This window comes from Telopea speciosissima, chromosome 7, assembly GCF_018873765.1.
Source record: "Telopea speciosissima isolate NSW1024214 ecotype Mountain lineage chromosome 7, Tspe_v1, whole genome shotgun sequence".
Classification (NCBI taxonomy): domain Eukaryota; kingdom Viridiplantae; phylum Streptophyta; class Magnoliopsida; order Proteales; family Proteaceae; genus Telopea; species Telopea speciosissima.
The window spans coordinates 54,549,533-54,566,980 of NC_057922.1; the positions used below are offsets into that span (position 1 = coordinate 54,549,533).

At 39.4% G+C, this 17,448-nt stretch overlaps 1 protein-coding gene across 1 annotated transcript in view; it reads left to right on the top strand.

The window, feature by feature from the left end:
- LOC122667210 (protein farnesyltransferase/geranylgeranyltransferase type-1 subunit alpha) overlaps positions 1-17,448 on the top strand; it is a 42,055-nt gene that overhangs the window by 2,542 nt on the left and 22,065 nt on the right. The window contains exons 2-3 of the mRNA XM_043863452.1: positions 1,724-1,833; positions 11,507-11,627. Of these exons, the coding sequence (XP_043719387.1) occupies positions 1,724-1,833; positions 11,507-11,627 (231 nt within the window). The remainder of the gene's footprint in view (positions 1-1,723; positions 1,834-11,506; positions 11,628-17,448) is intronic.

Below are 17,448 nucleotides of genomic sequence, written 5' to 3' on the forward strand. Positions count from 1 at the left end.
AACCCATTGGGGACTTAAATTTGGGTCTAAGTTACTGAACCACAGGCTCAATTTGACCAAAATAACTGAACCATACCCAAATCCGAAAATTTTTCTTTCTTTGATCTACATCAGAAACTTTGATACTACATCGATTTCTTATTCCCTGTTTGGTTGAGTGGAAGGATGGGAGAGGATGAAATGTGCAGATTTCTAATTGATTTCTTATTCTCTGATTGGTAACTAGTTAACTTTCCTGCAAAATCCAACAGAAATCCTTATTTTTGCTACTTAGATTTTGCAGGAATTCTTATAGTTGTGATAAAATTTAATGACAAACTTAAATTCTAAGCAATTCTGGGACATTGTTCTGGAAATTTAATTGGCCCTCTAGAATTTATTGATAGGATTATAGGAGCCAATTAGAGCTGGGCTTGCTTATGCGCTCTGGTTTGATCATGTGCAACAAAGCTGGAGATAGACAGTCATTCACCTTTAAAATCATTATAGACTGTTATCATGAGGAGCAGGTTTTCTGTCCTTTTATTGTTTTTGTTTTACCATCAGACCCTTTCCAGCTGTGTCCACACAATTATCCGACATGACACGTGGACACAAGAGAAATCTACAAGGGAAGTGTCTAACTAATCCTACCTATATTATCTGGCATGTCGGAATTAAATAATGTTTACATAACACTCAGAAATTAGAAGCATGCTGTAGTATTCAATGTACAATATCAACAGTCATTATTAATGTTTGGATTTTCAAAATTATAGTGTGCCATTATTCAACTGGCCAAAATGTATTTCTTATCTGGTCATTCTGATCTGCTCAGTCATCCATCTCTGATCAAGGTACTAAAACTCGGGTCTCGGTACCAACTCGACTCTTGGAAAAACCGAGACAAGTCCGAGATCTCGCTGAGTTGGTGCATTTTTTTTTCTTCAACTCGAAGCCTCAACTTTGGGTCAACCTGAGATCTGGACCCGAGATCTCGCCGAGATATGTCGAGTTTTGTCCAATTAGGTAAGGTATTTAAGTGGTAGGTGGGTCAAAATAATGGGTCAAAACCGAGATCCAATCGAGATCCGAGATCTCGCTGAGATATTGCACTTTTGAGATTCGTAGGCAGTCTCGTCTCGGCTTTTCCAAAAACCGAGAAACTCGGCGAGATCTCGGAGTTCTCGAACTACGCCTCTGATTCAACAGGTCAGTTTTGGTCCATTAGGTTCTGATTAGTTTTAGGGAGAAATATTTTCAGTTAGAGCAAAGCACAAAGTAGTTTAAAGAAATCTTTGTCTAACCTGTGGTAGACTGCATCATAATGATAAGGGCAACTACTCAAAAAATAAAAAATAATACTGCCATCACTGCAGCGGAGGGAGATTGACCCTTCTTTTAAGCTTTCTTGTTTGTGCATAAGAAATGAATGTATTAGAGTGACATCGAAATTGAAAAATTGATTATATAGCTAAATTCCAAGAAATGCATGCGTATTCTGTCCATGAAGAAATTCAACTCTGGATAGTGTGTTTCTTTTTGATTAGTAGGCAATTTCATTAACCTGTTAGCTTCAATAAAGTTAAAAGTACTGGCTGCATACTCTATGCATACTCTTCTAGGAGGGATTTCACAGCAGCATCCCTCTAGGCCCTTTCACAATGATTGCTACAGGATTGTCATGCATTGTTCCATGCTTTCTTAGTGCTGACTGGTATAAGCTCTTCTTTCTTTTCTCTAGGTGTGGCATTTCAGGCGTCTTATACTTGAGACACTTAATACTGACCTTCATGAGGAATTGGATTTCATTGAAAACATTGCCAAGAGTAACTCCAAAAACTATCAGATATGGTGAGTCATTGTAGCTTCCTATCTCATCTATGTTTTTATTCTTAGGGAACATATAGGTAAGAGAGAGAGATTCCTAAGAAAGGAATAAAATTTCACAGGAACCAGGTAAAAATCGCTGCTCTATCTACTGAGATCATGGATGGGCAATGTCTTCTCTTCTTGATGATATCCCATAAACAAACATCATGCCTATTCGTAATCTCAGCCATGACACATGTATATCCCCATGATCTCAGATTTTACATTGGCTATTCGTAGAATCTGTAGAGCTATATGTGTGGAATATTTTTTTCCCCTTTGGACTCCTTATTCTGGTCATAGGATGAGTATGCATACAAATGACCAATGGAGAAACAGTGAGGACTCTTGATGGCTGCCTATTAATACTCACTACTGTGAGGTGTAGTTGGTTCATTGTTTATCCTAGCGAAGCACACTTTGAACTTGATTATTTGCAGGCCACATTAATGTAGTCCTAGATTGGTAGGAGACCAACTAGAAGCCAGTGAACCAGGGTCTGCTATGAACACTAAATTGGCTAGGCTAAAATAGGTGTTTATGGTGAAATTAGGGTTAGGGTTTGATGTGTGGGTTATGTCAAGTTGATGTAGGGGAGTCTATCAGTGAAGGTCCTGAGATGTTTTGATGGAGGGAAGTATGTAAACTTGAATAGGCAGCAATTTAGGTTTAGGGTTTGGGGTTTTGGGAAAGAGGAAGATAATGGAATCTAGGGTTTTTGCTGGTCAGAATTGGACCAGCTTTGGATCGAGTGTCTACTGTCTAGGGGATAGAGAGGGATGTTCAGTCCAAGTATGGGGCTGAATGGATGGATGGTTAGGTCTGTGGGGAATTTAGGATATGGGAAACTTGAAAATAACAAGGGGGAAAGCTAGGGTTGGGGTTGTAGGGGATTAGGAGAAGAAGGGGATGGGGATGGGGATGATTCAAACTTACTATTGTTGCAGAGAATCCTTAGCAGCAGCTTGTTTGAACGGAGAAACTTGAATAAAAATTGAATCTTGCATGAAGAACACCAAAAGAAAGCTTCAAAAGAACCACCCGGGCTTCACTGTCGATTGGATCAAATACCAATCCCACCAACGAACCACCTGGGCTTCCCACCGCAAGGTGTCAATCAGATCAAACACCGATCCCACCAGCCTTGATCAAACACAAGACAAAAATCTTCAATGGAGAAGAAGAGCAGCAAAAGCTTTTCATTAATATCAAAATTCGTCTCCATGCTCCCCAACCCCCTTACAACCTTATATAAAAGACTCAAAAATACACTTCTACACTAAAAAGGAAAGGCCTAACCCAATCCTTGACTTATTAGGTAACCTAAACTAATTAGGAAACTAAAATACTAAAGGAAATAGACTCAAAACATGGCTGGACTTATAGAGTCCTAATCTAGCCCAACTTAAGTTGTCACATGACCACTTAACCAAGTCACATGATCACTTAAGTGATCACATGACCACTAATTACATAAAAATAAAACTAAGTAAGGAATCCCATATGTAACCTAATTACCCATATTTTAGGCCCATAAAAGTAGCCTATTACATAGAAAACCCATGGGATCAAAGGCCCAACATGTATATAACTTGTTAGAATAATGTACACCAGAATACCATGGGGGTATTCTGGTCCTTTTGGGGTTAATTTTATGTTATTAAGTGCTATTAGCTTATGTCAGCTATGTGGGTTTTAGTCCCACATCGCCTAGCTTCTATTATTTGTAACTTCCCCTCTATTATAAATGGAGGGGCCTTTATCTCATTAATACAAGTCATTCCATTATTTTATTCCCTCTCTCTGACCCACGGTTCAACCAACATGGTATCAGAGCTGGTTTGATCTAGGTTAGAGAGAAGAAAAAACCCTATTTTCTCCCTTCTTTTCCTCTAATCGATCTCTCCTCCTCTTCTCCCTTCTCATTTTTTCCTGCTCCAGTTCTTCTCCCTTTCAGCCCAAAAACAAGGGCAGCACTAATGAGGTAGACATAATATCGATGATTTAGTGCTGCCCCCCTTTCTCTTTTATCGTTTTTTATTAAAAAACCCTACTGGAAGCCTCATCTGCGATTTGGAGTTCCCCTTCTTTGAGATCAGATCTCTATAAACCTGATCCTCTAATTTAGGAACACCCTATGCAGCCTTTTTCCAGCCCTATTCTACCCTATTCCTAAACCTAACTTCCCTTTTTCTTTATCTCCATCAATTGTTATTTTTTCCAGCCTAGATCCCCAAATTGATTTCACCTTGTTAGGGTTTTTCAAAACCCTGGCTCTAATCGATTTTGGGGTTTCCCTTTGTCAGATGCAGCTAATTTAAGGGATAATTCCCAACTAATCCAAGCCCTAATCGACCTCAGTTTGAACATAATCTGATGGCTGGATCTGTCCCTACAGCAGAATCTTTACATCTTGCCTTTTATGGTTCCCTGTTGACACCCTAACTCAAATCGATATTAGGATTACCAGTTTGAGTTCTTGCTGCCTTTTGAGGGATGATTACTCCACCTACAGAGACCACTCAACCTCAGTATTTGCCTCTTTCCAAGTGTTTGAAGACCCCTTACCCCAATCGATCTCTATTTTTCAGGGTTTTTCAAAACCCTAACATTAATCGATTTTTTGGGTTAGGGTTACCTACTGCTATTGGAGTTTTTTGTTGGTGTTTCTACCATCAAGAAGGACATTCTACTTCAACTATTTATGACTTGAAGAAGGTCTACTGCACAACATAGCTGCTGCCCTCTTTTTCTGCGATTTTTGGTATTTCTCCCACATGAAGATCAAGTCTCAATTACCAAGAAGATTGTTCATTTGAACTGGAGATCCATTCCAGCAGTTGAGGTCAGCCTGTATTACAATAAGCCTGCACCTTTGACAAGTCATCCTCACTTTTGTTGAAGCCCCCTTCCCTACAATCGATATTCACTTTCAGGGTTTTTGTAAAAAACCCTGGCTATAATCGATCGCAGTCCACTATTGTTGATTTTTTTGAGGAGAGTTTTATAAACATCAGAGGAGTATTCAGCCCATTATTCAGCATCATTCATCAGGTTTTTTTTAGTAAAAATTACAATTCATTCTGTTGGCTTGGTTTCTTTAATTTATACCCTATTTCACTTACTTATTCCTCTATGGAGGGCTGCTTCAACTGCCTACGGATTTGTCTGGTTATTTATCTTGTCTTTGTTGGTTATTTTGAGCTTTACTACCTATCTGGCTGGTATTATTGATTGGCTTCCATCAGCATGACTGGTTGATGTGTTACTGCTGCCTTCAAGTGGCATACTGCTGCCCTATGATTATGATTGAGTTTCCTCTTATTGGAGATCGAATTTCTTTCGTTATGGAAGACTCGAATCTGCTACCCTGGAGATCAGCTTCTTTGGGACTACAACAGTGTGTTCTACGGTTATTGGCTACCCCTACGAACCTATTCAGTTATGTGGAGCCTTTCTGGTTTAAATCCAGCATACTTTGGAGCTTGAATCCTAACATTGTTACTAATTCAGATCTGATCCAGTTTTTGTTGAAGCTTCTTCATTCAGCTGCTGTCCGGATATCTTCGTTAGTACTGTTTAGCATGTGGGAGTTTCTACCTTGGAGTTTTTCGCACAATTGCTCCTCCCTGTTTGAAGATTGATCAGGCCTTGAAAGATGGAGCATTTCCTTACTTCAAATCAGATCGGTATACTTTTCAGATTTGCCCATTGGAGTTGGGAGTTTCTCCCCTGCAGGGGTTTCCATCAAAAGTGTTTGTTTGATCGATGGAAGATGGTTGGAACTTTATGTTGCATAATTTACTACTCCTTCATAATCCCACTGCTATTTTTCCTTCACCACCTCTCGAAACATACCTTGGCATTCCCCATAAACACTTTGGAAGATCATGGTATTCTCTTGTTTGCCTTTTCTTCTTTTTCCATTATACTTGGCAGCCATTGGCAAACTCTGGACTGTTATGTTTTGCACTATCTCTACAATCATCTCTCGTATGTCCACGTGCACTCCACGTGAGGGGGGGATTATATACAGTATACCTGCAACCATTGCAGAGAGCAGAACATGCAGGGACACTTGGTGCAAAACATAGAAGGTCAGAGGTTTCACCATTGCCAAAGGGTATCTACTTTGTTATTGGTTAAGGGGGAGGCTGATGTTAAAAGTTTTGAAGATGTTTGGTTATTTTTGAAGATGTTTGGTTGTTGCCTGCCTATATGAGGTTCTACAAATTGGGTTGATCTTTTCCGCTGCTTGATTTTTACTGCTGCTTGACTCATCTGACGGCTACCCTAGTTACTTATCTTCAAGATTATATTTCAGAGATTCATTATTGGACAAAGATTGGTGAGAGATGCCTTTTTTGCTGATCAAGTCTGTCCAAGTTTGAAGGTCTATTTTTTTTTCAAGTTCTTGAAGGTCTATTTGGGAGCTGCATTCATTCTGAAGCTGGATTCTGCTACAACTTATTTTTCCCGTTTTATTCAAGTTGCGCATTAGTACCTTGTATGCGCCAACTTGAGGGGGAGTGTTAGCATTGTTATGGAGAGAGTTTTTTTCTTTAGTAGAGAGTTTTTTTTCTTTAGTTCAGGCTGGATCTTCCTTCTTTCATATTTGTATAATCCAGCGTGAGGGGAGTATTAGAATAATGTACACCAGAATACCGTGGGGGTATTCCGGTCCTTTTGGGGTTAATTTTATGTTATTAAGTGTTATTAGCTTATGTCGGCTATGTGGGTTTTAGTCCCACATCGCCTAGCTTCTATTATTTGTAACTTCCTCTCTATTATAAATAGAGGGGCCTTTCTCTCATTAATACAAGTCATTCCATTATTTTATTCCCTCTCTCTGACCCATGGTTCAACCAACATAACCCAACCCTAGACTTATTCCGAATAAAACAAGCCTATTTCGGTGATGAATTTGCATCACACATACTGAAACATGATAAACTCCAGTTGCATTTGAGAAATCAATTACTGTAACGTGAGCATGAGGAAGGGAATCTTGTGATTTTCCCAATAATTATAAGGTGGAACATGCTGAAAATATTGTTGATTGCAAGATGTGTTTAGGATAGGTCCCAATGCATATATTTTGAATATATTTGGGTATCTTCACATAAACTTTATACCTGTGATCTGATGGTGAGTGACCATGCAACAGAAAGAGTTTGCAAAAATTCTTTTAGAAATCTAAAAAGGGTATCTGGTGGACGAGTTGACATTTGAGAGAATTAGTTTTATCCAAATTTTGCAGAAACCCTGAGAGGAGATTGAGGACATGCAGGGCATGGTGAGGTGTCCCCTGTAACAGACAATCAGTATCACATATTCATTGTGAAGAGGAAAGATGGACCCATTGTGATAAGATGTGGGTGGCTGTTTTGCACAAGAACATTATATGCATACATCAATGATATCTTCAGATCAGCTCAATGGAGTAACACAAAGGCACTCCAAGATCCAAATTGGGTGACTTAGATTCATTCTAATTTGTAGTCTGATTTTTTGTAATCAGGGGTATGATTTTCATTTTCTCATTTTAATAAGGGCAGAATTATAGTTTTGTTTTGTTATTTAAAAGTTTGGAGTTGATCTAGCTGTTAGAAGGGTCTTGTAGTAGTTCACGTGGAGTCTGGGAATTGTCTTTAATTTATTTTAAAAATTGAGCCTTCATAGTCCATACGTGAGCTGCAATTTAGGAATGTTAGTCTAAATTGCTTTCTATGTTGGAGTCCTTAGCTTGAAAGCTAGCTGTCTAGAGTTTTTTTTTCTTTCTTGGGTGAATAAATAATTCATTACCAAAAGGAGAGAATGATACAAGGAGCCCCAGAGAACAGGGGAAAAGAATAACAAAATAAGAGAGAGACAAAGCAACATAGAATCAGCCCCAATCCTCAGATAGGAGGTAGGGGGGCTGAAGCAAGGAGAGAGGGAGGCCCCAGGAGACAGCAATAAGCCTGTTCCTTGGGGGTGTTAGCACATTTGGAGGGGTTGAAGGGGACCTTACTATGGACTTCAAAAGCTATAAAGTCCCAAACTTGTTGGAAAGATCTAGAGTGGAGTCCATTTTCTGAGGTTGCGCTCCATCCAAATATGATAGATGGTAGCCTCAAAGGCAGGCTTGACCACCACATCACAGATAGTCTTCCCAGCACAAGTCAAGTCCGCCCAAATCCATTCCCTTGGAAAGGACAGAATCTACTCGAAGGCCAACACTTCGCCAGAAGCCCTTTCCAAACTGAAGAGGAGAAAGGGCAATCAAAGAAGAGATGATTGACATCTCCAATAGCATTCCAACAAAGGCAACAGGATGGGGAGGTAGGGATTTGCCGTGAATGAGGAAGGATTGCGTTGGGAAGCAGTTGGAGAAGGCCCGCCAAACAGTGAAGCTGTGGTGGGGAATGTGATCCTTAAATCAAACCAACTTGTGCCAAGGAGACAAAGGTTCATGAGCTCTTCTGAGGTCCCATACCGACTTGGAACTGAAGAGGTCAGAAGAAAAAGGGAACCAAACAACAATATCTCCAGAACCAATGGGCCTCTTCTGGGGACGGAAGGAAGTGCGTTTCAGATTGTGGTCAACAGGAGGGAGATAGAGGGTGGAGGAGCCCAATCACCATGATGAAGAATATCCATAACCAATAAATCCTTACTAAAGCCCATACTGTAAATGGTTCTGGCTCCGACTGAGAGGAGGAAAACACCCCTCAGGTGCAATGGTCAAGCCAAAGGCGAGTAGAGGCACCATCATCAATCAGGGAAGTAACGGCTCCATAAGCAAGAGGGTAGAGCTTCAAAATCTTTCTCCAGACCCAAGAGGCTATTATGTAGGTAATTGATTTTCTTTGGGATTTCTTTTTTCTAGTTATATGTAACCTACTCCCACACTCTCCAAATTTGACTTGAATGAATGAAAATTGATTGGTCATGGCTGCTGCCTAAATTGGCTTCTTTTCTCTCTCCTCCCCCACTGTGTTAGTTCATTTCCCTCTTCTCTTTCTTCTTCTTCGATATCTTTTCTTTCCCATTTCCCTCTTCTCATTTTCTATCTTAAGTCCCCCTTTCTTCTTCACCCATTTGTCTAAATTATCTTCTTTATATTAGATCGGGATCTTCCAAATTCTATCTCTCATATCCATTGATCACTTATTTGGATTATCTTCAATATTGTCAAAATCTGAATCATTAGATTTAGAGAATCAGATCTGAGATTGGTCAGCCTACAAGCTGGAATCTTCACTTGGGTTATTCCTATATTCTGTCTTTAGGCCCACAACCTGCAGGCTGGATCTTATGGCCCTGCATAATACAGCTAGCATTTTTTCCAACAGTGGGAATCAGATGTGTATTTAGAAAGTATAATAAACCTTAATTTCAGAGGTGGGGAAGACGATGTGGTAATGGTGTAGCTGGAATGAGGATGGAGAATCACAATGGGGGCAGGCATGGGTTAATGCATAACTAAGGCTGAAGAACCATAATTCAGCAACGTAAGAAGAGGGCTTGTTGGTCACAAGGGTCAGAACCGGACAGGGCTGTAATGTCACTCAGAGGGAGAAAACTAATGACTCCAAAAATATTAATCAGATGGCTGCAGAATTCAAGTCGGGTTTTCCTAAATGACATCCAAGTGATCTGCAAAGTTTCACAGAAATCTTCCTAATGGGGGACAGAATAGGAGAGGGGAAATCTGAGAAGAAATCAAAGGGGAGGGGGGGAAGAGAAGTGACCGTGAGAAGAAGAAGAAGAAGAAGAAGAAGAAGAAGAAGAGAAGAAACCTTGAGAAGAAGTAGAAGAAAGGGGGGGGGGGGGGGAGGAGTGCACAAGCACAACTCATAAACTCAATTCATCTTCATTCATTATCTTCATCATCATCTTCATCATACTTGGCCGAATGGCCTGTACAGCTCTTATAAAGAGAGTAAAGAAATAAAAAGACTGTTGATCTCCACTTGGGAAGACCAAACAACAAAGAAAAAGGAAACACCAACAGTTAGGCTGTTGGTCTCCATTGGTGGAGCATATCAATAGGCCTAGCAGCCCAACAGCTTTGACTCAACAAAAATAAAAGAAACTGAACCCAAGTGGGCCTGAACCGAAAATACATATGAACCAAAAATTATAATAGAAACTAACATGGGCCAGCAAAAGGGTACTCCAAATCAGCACCATAACCTATCATGAAAGAAATCTCCATCCATCAAAAGTGAATCCAATCCAAGCTGAAGTTGTTTGCGCAGTCTCTGTTGGTAGACTTTTCGAAAGTCTTTGGGAATGGGGCTGATGTCCTCATTAGGGGGGGGGGTCCACCATATTTCGCCTGCATCAACTTTCCCCCTCTTAAAAAAACTTGTCCTCGAGTTTTAATAAATCAGGGACTGATCTTGTATGACAGCAGGACTGATTTTTTTTTTGTTTTTCTTCACTGTACTGCAAAACTGTAACAGGAAAGAGGGGATAGAGAAGAAAAAGGAAGGAAGAAGAATAGAATGGGGAGGAGAGATCACAGGGAAAGGAAGAAGATGGGATCCTTCGGCTCTGATACCGGATAATGGGGGACAGAATAGGAGAGGGGAAATCTGAGAAGAAATCAGAGGGGAGGGGGGGGGGGGGGGGGGGGAGGGAGAGGAGGAGTGCACAAACGCAACAAATAAACTCAATTCATCTTCATGCATCAGCTTCATCATCATCTTCATCATCATCTTCATCATACTTGGCCGAATGGCCTGTACAACTCTTATAAAGAGAGCAAAGAAATAAAAAGACTGTTGATCTCCACTTGGGAAGACCAAACAACAAAGAAAAAGGAAACACCAACAGTTAGGCTGTTGGTCTCCATTGGTGGAACATATCAATAGGCCTAGAAGCCCGACAGCCTTGACTCAACAAAAATAAAAGGAACTGAACCCAATGGGCCTGAACCGAAAATACATATGAACCAAAAATTATAATAATAACTAACATGGACCAGCAAAAGGGTACTCCAAATCAGCACCACAACCTATCACGAACGAAATCTCCATCCATCCAAAGTGAACCCAATCCGAACTGAAGTTGTTTGCGCAGTCTCTGTTGGTAGACTTTTCGAAAGTCTTTGGGAATGGGGCTGATGTCCTCATTAGGGGGGGGGGTCCACCATATTTTGCCTGCATCACTTCCTTATCTAGCAGGGTGCGATTGGAATGATTTCAGGCACGGTTATGGAATATGAATATATGGATTGAACTATGATCTCGTGACCCGTATCAATGAAGAATGTAATGGAACACGAACTGTAAAGTTTGGAAGCGAACTGATCAGAACTAGAAGAGATGTCTCAAAAATTGACTAGAGCAAAAAAAATTAATATATATTCTGTGTAGTTTTGCACCTATAATCCTTGTCAATTGAGATCATTCAAGTAGCAGGTAACTCCTGAATGTAGCATATGGGGGCAGACTCATTCAAATAAGATAATCCAAGAATTTCTGATCCCCCCTACATTGGCATCTTTAGCATCATTAAGCAACTTTTTGCCTCCAGTCAATTTTTCTCTTTTGAACTGCTTAATTGGATAGTCGCCAATCTGCTCAATTACAAAGTAATAATTGGTAGCAATAAAAAGAACATTTAATAGATGTGTTAACCTTTTATGATTAGATTTCTGTAGGCATCATAGGCGGTGGGTTGCAGAGAAATTGGGAACTGAAGCTAGAAGCATGGAGCTCAAGTTCACGAGGAAAATTCTTTCACTTGATGCCAAAAATTATCATGCCTGGTCTCATAGGCAGGTATGTAAGTATGTTAAAAATGATCCCTTCATATATCTAATACTACATAACTGAAGAGTAAACTTTTGAGTGCCAAGCCATTCCTGTTAAATAGATATGGTACAAAGTAGCCCGTCATTTATTTTTATCTTTTGGGTGCCAAGTCATTCCTGTTAATTGGTCTATTAAAGACTGTCTTTAAGTCCATTTTTTGTGTGTAGTAGGCTCCTATTGGTCATTGTATGGCAGGGAGTACATACGATTCAGTTTCAAGCATAGTTGTCAAGGCGTCCAGGCGCTTTGGTCGACTTGGGTGCCTTGGACGCCTTGGTTGCCTACTTGGTGTCGCCATGATTTTTTACCCTCTCCAACGCCTTGGGTCGCCTAACCGCCGTGACAACTATGGTTTCAAGAATACACTCGACCAATTGGTGTTGACTTTTCAGAGTCCTTGTTTCCATAGCACTTGCCAAGCTTTATCATGATAAAATATATTAAAGAAAAATTGCTTGCGTTAGAGCTGCTGAATGGGCAGATTCCTTCAGTGTGTCGTGCATTCTTAGGTTACTTCCATCGGTTGAGAAGTATTAAACCGTACTTCATATAAATAATTTATGTCGCTCCCTGCTGATTGATGACCCAAGAGTATGCGCTGGTTGTTGCTACATAGATCATACAACCCGGGGTTCAGAATCCTGACTGTAGGTCACTATGGGCCCACACAAGTGATAAACTGCTAAAAAATTAAAAGTAATGGCAATTTTGTAATTTTGAGAAAATCAGGTCCGTAAGACTGAGGTAATAGCATAGGGGACAAATCAGGAATTAAAGCTGAAGGGAAGAGAAGAATTCTGAAATTTAAGATAGAGATAGAATAAAATAGAAACAAACTCAAGAAACAGGGTTTTTTTGGGGAATTTAATAATTATTGCCCTTATGAGGAATTAGAAGAACATATCTTTGTCAACCTCATGACACAGTCCAGCGGAAGGGAGAACCTGCTTCAAATGAGAGATCTCCTCCTTAAGAGGTCCAATAGATCTGATATTTTAGGTACTGAATTGGAACACCAAGCCCTATTGATTTAACAAAAATCAATCCCAGAAATCAACCAGCAATTGAATGATTTAAGTCTGAAATCTATAGTTGTGTAGGCAATGCCTAGATGTCCAGGCACGTTGGTCGCCTAGGCGGGGGTTTAGGCGCCTTGTTGGTGTCGCCTTATGTTCAGATCCCCTCCAATGCCTTGGGTCACCTAGACGCCGTGAGAACTACGTTGAAATCAAGAGCTGGCGGTAGGAACAAATCCAACAGTGGTTTCAGGCTTGGGTTTCACAGCAGAGATATTGATAAAGGCTAAAGACGTAGGGTTTAGGTCGTCCTAGAGTATGGAAGCAAACCTCAAAAATATCTGTCCAAACCTTGAAGGATCCACTGGGTTCTAACGATCCTTTTATCAACCCACGATACTGCCACAACATGGAAAATAGGAGGGTAACAGCAAATAAAATTTAAGAATCAGGAAGAAAGAATAAATGAATAAGAGAACAGAATGTCCATGAGTTAGGAGGAAGGTGGGAAAAAGGAATAATGGACGAAGGAAAAACAGAAGAGTCACGCAGTTCCCAGTCGTGAGAGTTAAAACACAAACTCAAATTTTGTTCAATATTCAATTTCTAATCCCATTAGGGTAGGTTCCATTCATATATAAAGTTAAAACTCCTAATTATGGAGTTGTAAATCAATTTAAAAACTAACACAAAAACAGTAATTCTACGTATCTACTTCCCCAATATAGAACAGAATTAAAAAGGAAACAAAAGAATGCATACTCAAACAAAATTAATGCCTAAATTTCCTACTGGACGAAAACCAGATTTGGATCCGGTTCGTCTTGGTCTGGGCTTCTAATCGGGTTTCTGTCGGTTTAAGAAAGTGCTACTGCATCAATTCCCCCGGTATTGAGATAAAATCGCCCTCGAGTTTAGTGGAAGGGCATGAATAGGAGAGTTGGGAAGCACTTCTCATGCTCCACACTCTTTTCACAAACTAGGTTTAGATGATGAGGAATTGATGGCACATCCTCTTGAAATATATGGGGAATAACCAACCCAATAGGTAGAACATCCATCGTTGCAGTAGAGTCTTGTTGTATTACCCACAACCTCATGTTCTTCACAAGAGGGTTTTACCCACTTCATGAACCACAATCTTTCGTCTTCCTCTGCCGTTATTATCTGTTATTCTTGTGTCTGTATTACTGGCGTTGTCTTTTTTGTCTTTGATCATACTTCCAATCAGTCTTTGAAAAACAATCATTTGTCATATATGGCAAGGCTTTAGGATACACAAATTTCTATCACGATTGACTACAACTTTTCATGCTTCCAACAACTGTCGGCCAACTTTAATAATACATTTAGAAGACACTCAAATAACTCACAAGAAGCACCATTGAAATATTGAGTAATTAAAAATTCGATGAAAACATCACCTTTAGATTTAATGTTGATCTCATTTGTCTTAGATAACATCTCCACCACAGACATGAAACAGAATTCTCAGTTCACCGTTCATCTATGAATAAAAAAAGCAGTTCTTCCATTGGGCAAACTATCTCTGGTCTTGAAAAATATAGGCACCCATGGCCATGTTAGGCTCTAATACCAATTAATGCAACATGGGATTCAAAATTTCTGACTGTAGGTCGTTATGGGCCTACCCAAGTGCATAGTTCTAAAACTTGCGAGATCTCGATCGAGTTCTCGGTTTTCTGTGAGGTCGAGACAAGACTTAATACGAGTTCGAAAAGTGCAATATCTTGGTCGAGTCTCGGGTCGACCCAGATCTTGATCCATCTTATCCTTTTAAAAGTATCGTAACTCGACAGAACTCGAGATTTCTCGATCGAGTTCCATCCAGAACCTCTTTTCTTCCCCTGTGACGGCTGTGAGCTTATTTTACCTCCGAATTTCAACGCCTCATGGTAACCGCGTCTTCTATACTCTAGGATAGGGGACTTGGAATATGTTGATGACAACATTTATATGAATGCTGTGGCAAACTATGTGCAAAATTACAACAACACTATGACATGGGAATTCTATGTGGATTTTGTTGGGACTGAATTCATTAATCAATCACATTTTATGTGACATTGTTAAACAGATTGATGTATTGTACACTTTAACATTTCTCATGCTTATTTAAGTTGTTTTACATTAATTGAATGCTTTGATTGCTTTCTATTACTAAATTATGTGTAGAGTAGGGTATTTTAGTACGTCGTCGCCTACCAACTTAAGGTTCGAAGTGAAACTCCTATTTGGACTTTGTTTTTGCAAAATCTGATAGTACCATTGTGTTTAAATTGCCTAAAATAAACTGAGTACCAAGTTTCAGACCCAAACTAGGTCTAAAACCCACTGAAACCAGGTTTCGAGTTGGAAATGCACCAACTCGACCGAGATCTTGAGATATCTCGAGTCAACTCGGTTTTCCAAGGGGTCGAGTTCTAAGTTTTAGTACCATGCCCAAGTGATATACTACTCAAAAATTAAAAGTAATGGTAATTCTGTAATTTTGAAACAAGTCAGGCCCTTCAAAGGAAGTAATGTAGTCCTAGATTGGTAGGAGACCAACCATAGTTGTCAAGGCGGCAAGGCGACCTAAGGCGGTGGAGGGGTGCCTAAGCGTTTAGGCGACAAGGCGTGTTATTTTTATTTCCCCTCTTTTATAACATATTTAGTATGCTACAATATGTGCCTTATATCATAAAAAATCAACAGTAAGCCACATCAAGTCATAAAAAATCAATATAGAACTAGGAGACAACAGAACTGAAGAAGCAAGCTAATGGAAGTTTGAAACAATCAAAACATACATTTGGTTTATACTATTCTTAGAAAATATGATTTTATCAATAAGTAATTAAACTGCTCTCGATTTAGAGAAATGTTATTGTTCTCTAAGAATTTTGACTGATCAAATGATTTTATTTTTACATGAGACTTTTTGTATTATGTAGAACACAAAACCAGCTTTCCAACAAATCCAAGATTGCTTAAATCTGATTTATATTGAAGGAGTTATGTTTCGGTCAAACCTTATTTGGTGTGCGTAAATGCTGTCAAAATCGCTTTGAATGGAAATATTTTATTAAATATCAAAACAAATGAATATTTTACCGCAATTTGGGTTTTTAGCAATGTTTTATCATATTGAGATTTATGGAATTTTTAAATCTGAGAAAAAACTCAGCATTAGAAAGTTGAAAATTTCACCTACCGCCAAAAATCCAGTTTTTTGTTCTTGAATTGGGGGTTTGACTTTTTATCCTTTTGGAATTTAGTTTTTTAACTATTTTTATTGGATTCAAATATGGGTGTATTTGCTTATTTATGAATAATATCTAATACAAATATAAAAACATTTACGTAAATGTTATTTGGCATAAATAAATGCTAGAACCTGGTCTGATACCAATTAAGCTAGTGCAAGGTGCCCTACACTATGGCGGTAGTCGCCTAGGCCCCTAGAGATCCGCCTGGAAGCCTAGGCGGCGCCTTGACAACTATGAGACCAACCAGGAGCCAATCAATCAGGATCTGTTATGAACAGGTAAATCAGCTAGGTCAAAATAGGGTTTTGTGAAATTAGGGTTAGGGTTTGATGTTAGGGTTAGGTTAGGTAAGTATAGGGGAGTCTAACAATGAAGGTCCTTAGATGATTTGATGGATGGAAATATGCTGATTTGAATTAACAACAATATATAGGGTTAGGGTTTCGGGTTTTTGAAAAGAGTAAAATAGGGGAATCTAAGGTTTATGATGAGAATTTGGGGAAGGGCTTTGGATCGAGTTTCCCTAGGAGTGAGAAAGAGATTTGGTCCAAGTTTGGGCTATTTCTGATGGTGGGTTTGATCTATGGTAGTTTTAGGGTTTTTGGGAATTGATTTGAGATGGGGGAAATTAGGATTTCAGTGATTGGAAAGGGCAGCAAGGGAGATCGAGTTCTCCTTATGGGCAGGGGGTGTTGTGGTTGAAGTTTTGATGGCTGGTTAGGTCTGTGGGGAATTTAGGGTATGAGAAACTTGAAAATAATAAGGAGGAAAGCTAGGTTTGGGGTTGTAAAGGATTAGAAGAAGGATGGGGATGGGGATGTCTCAAACTTACTGTAGTTGCAGATTACTCTTTGCAGCAGCTTGTTTGAGGATGAAATCTTCAAGTAACTTGAAGGAGAGCTTCAAAAGAACCACCCGGGTTTCAGACTGCAAGGTATCGATTGGATCAAACACTAATCCCACCAGTCTTGATCACACACAAGACAATCTTCAGCAATGAAGAACAAGTTGTAGAGCAGCAGCTCAAAAGAGAGAGATTTTTCAAAATTCAGAGGTGAGAAACCTCTCCACCGAATTCCTTTATTTATAGTGGCCAAAGGCCCAATTCCTATGCAGCCTATGAGTGTAAATACTCCTAGCCAGCTAACTCTAATATCACCTCCCTTGACTAATTCATGGGAGCTGTGGACCCAAAGAAAAACATAAGTACATTAAATAAAAAAAAAAGTGACTTAAGTCACTTAAATTGAATCACCGGTTCAATTTAAAACACTAAAATATGAAAATAAACCTAGTATAGAAGATAATCCCGTATGCAACCTATGTACCCCTACTTTAGGTCTATAAAAGTGTTCTATTACATTGAAAACCCATGGGACCAAAAGGCCCAACATGTATATAACTTAACCCTAGACTTATTCCCATCAAAATAAGACTCTTTTGGTGATGTATCTGCATCAGGAAGGTAATAGAATAGGGGACAAATAAGGAATTAACTCT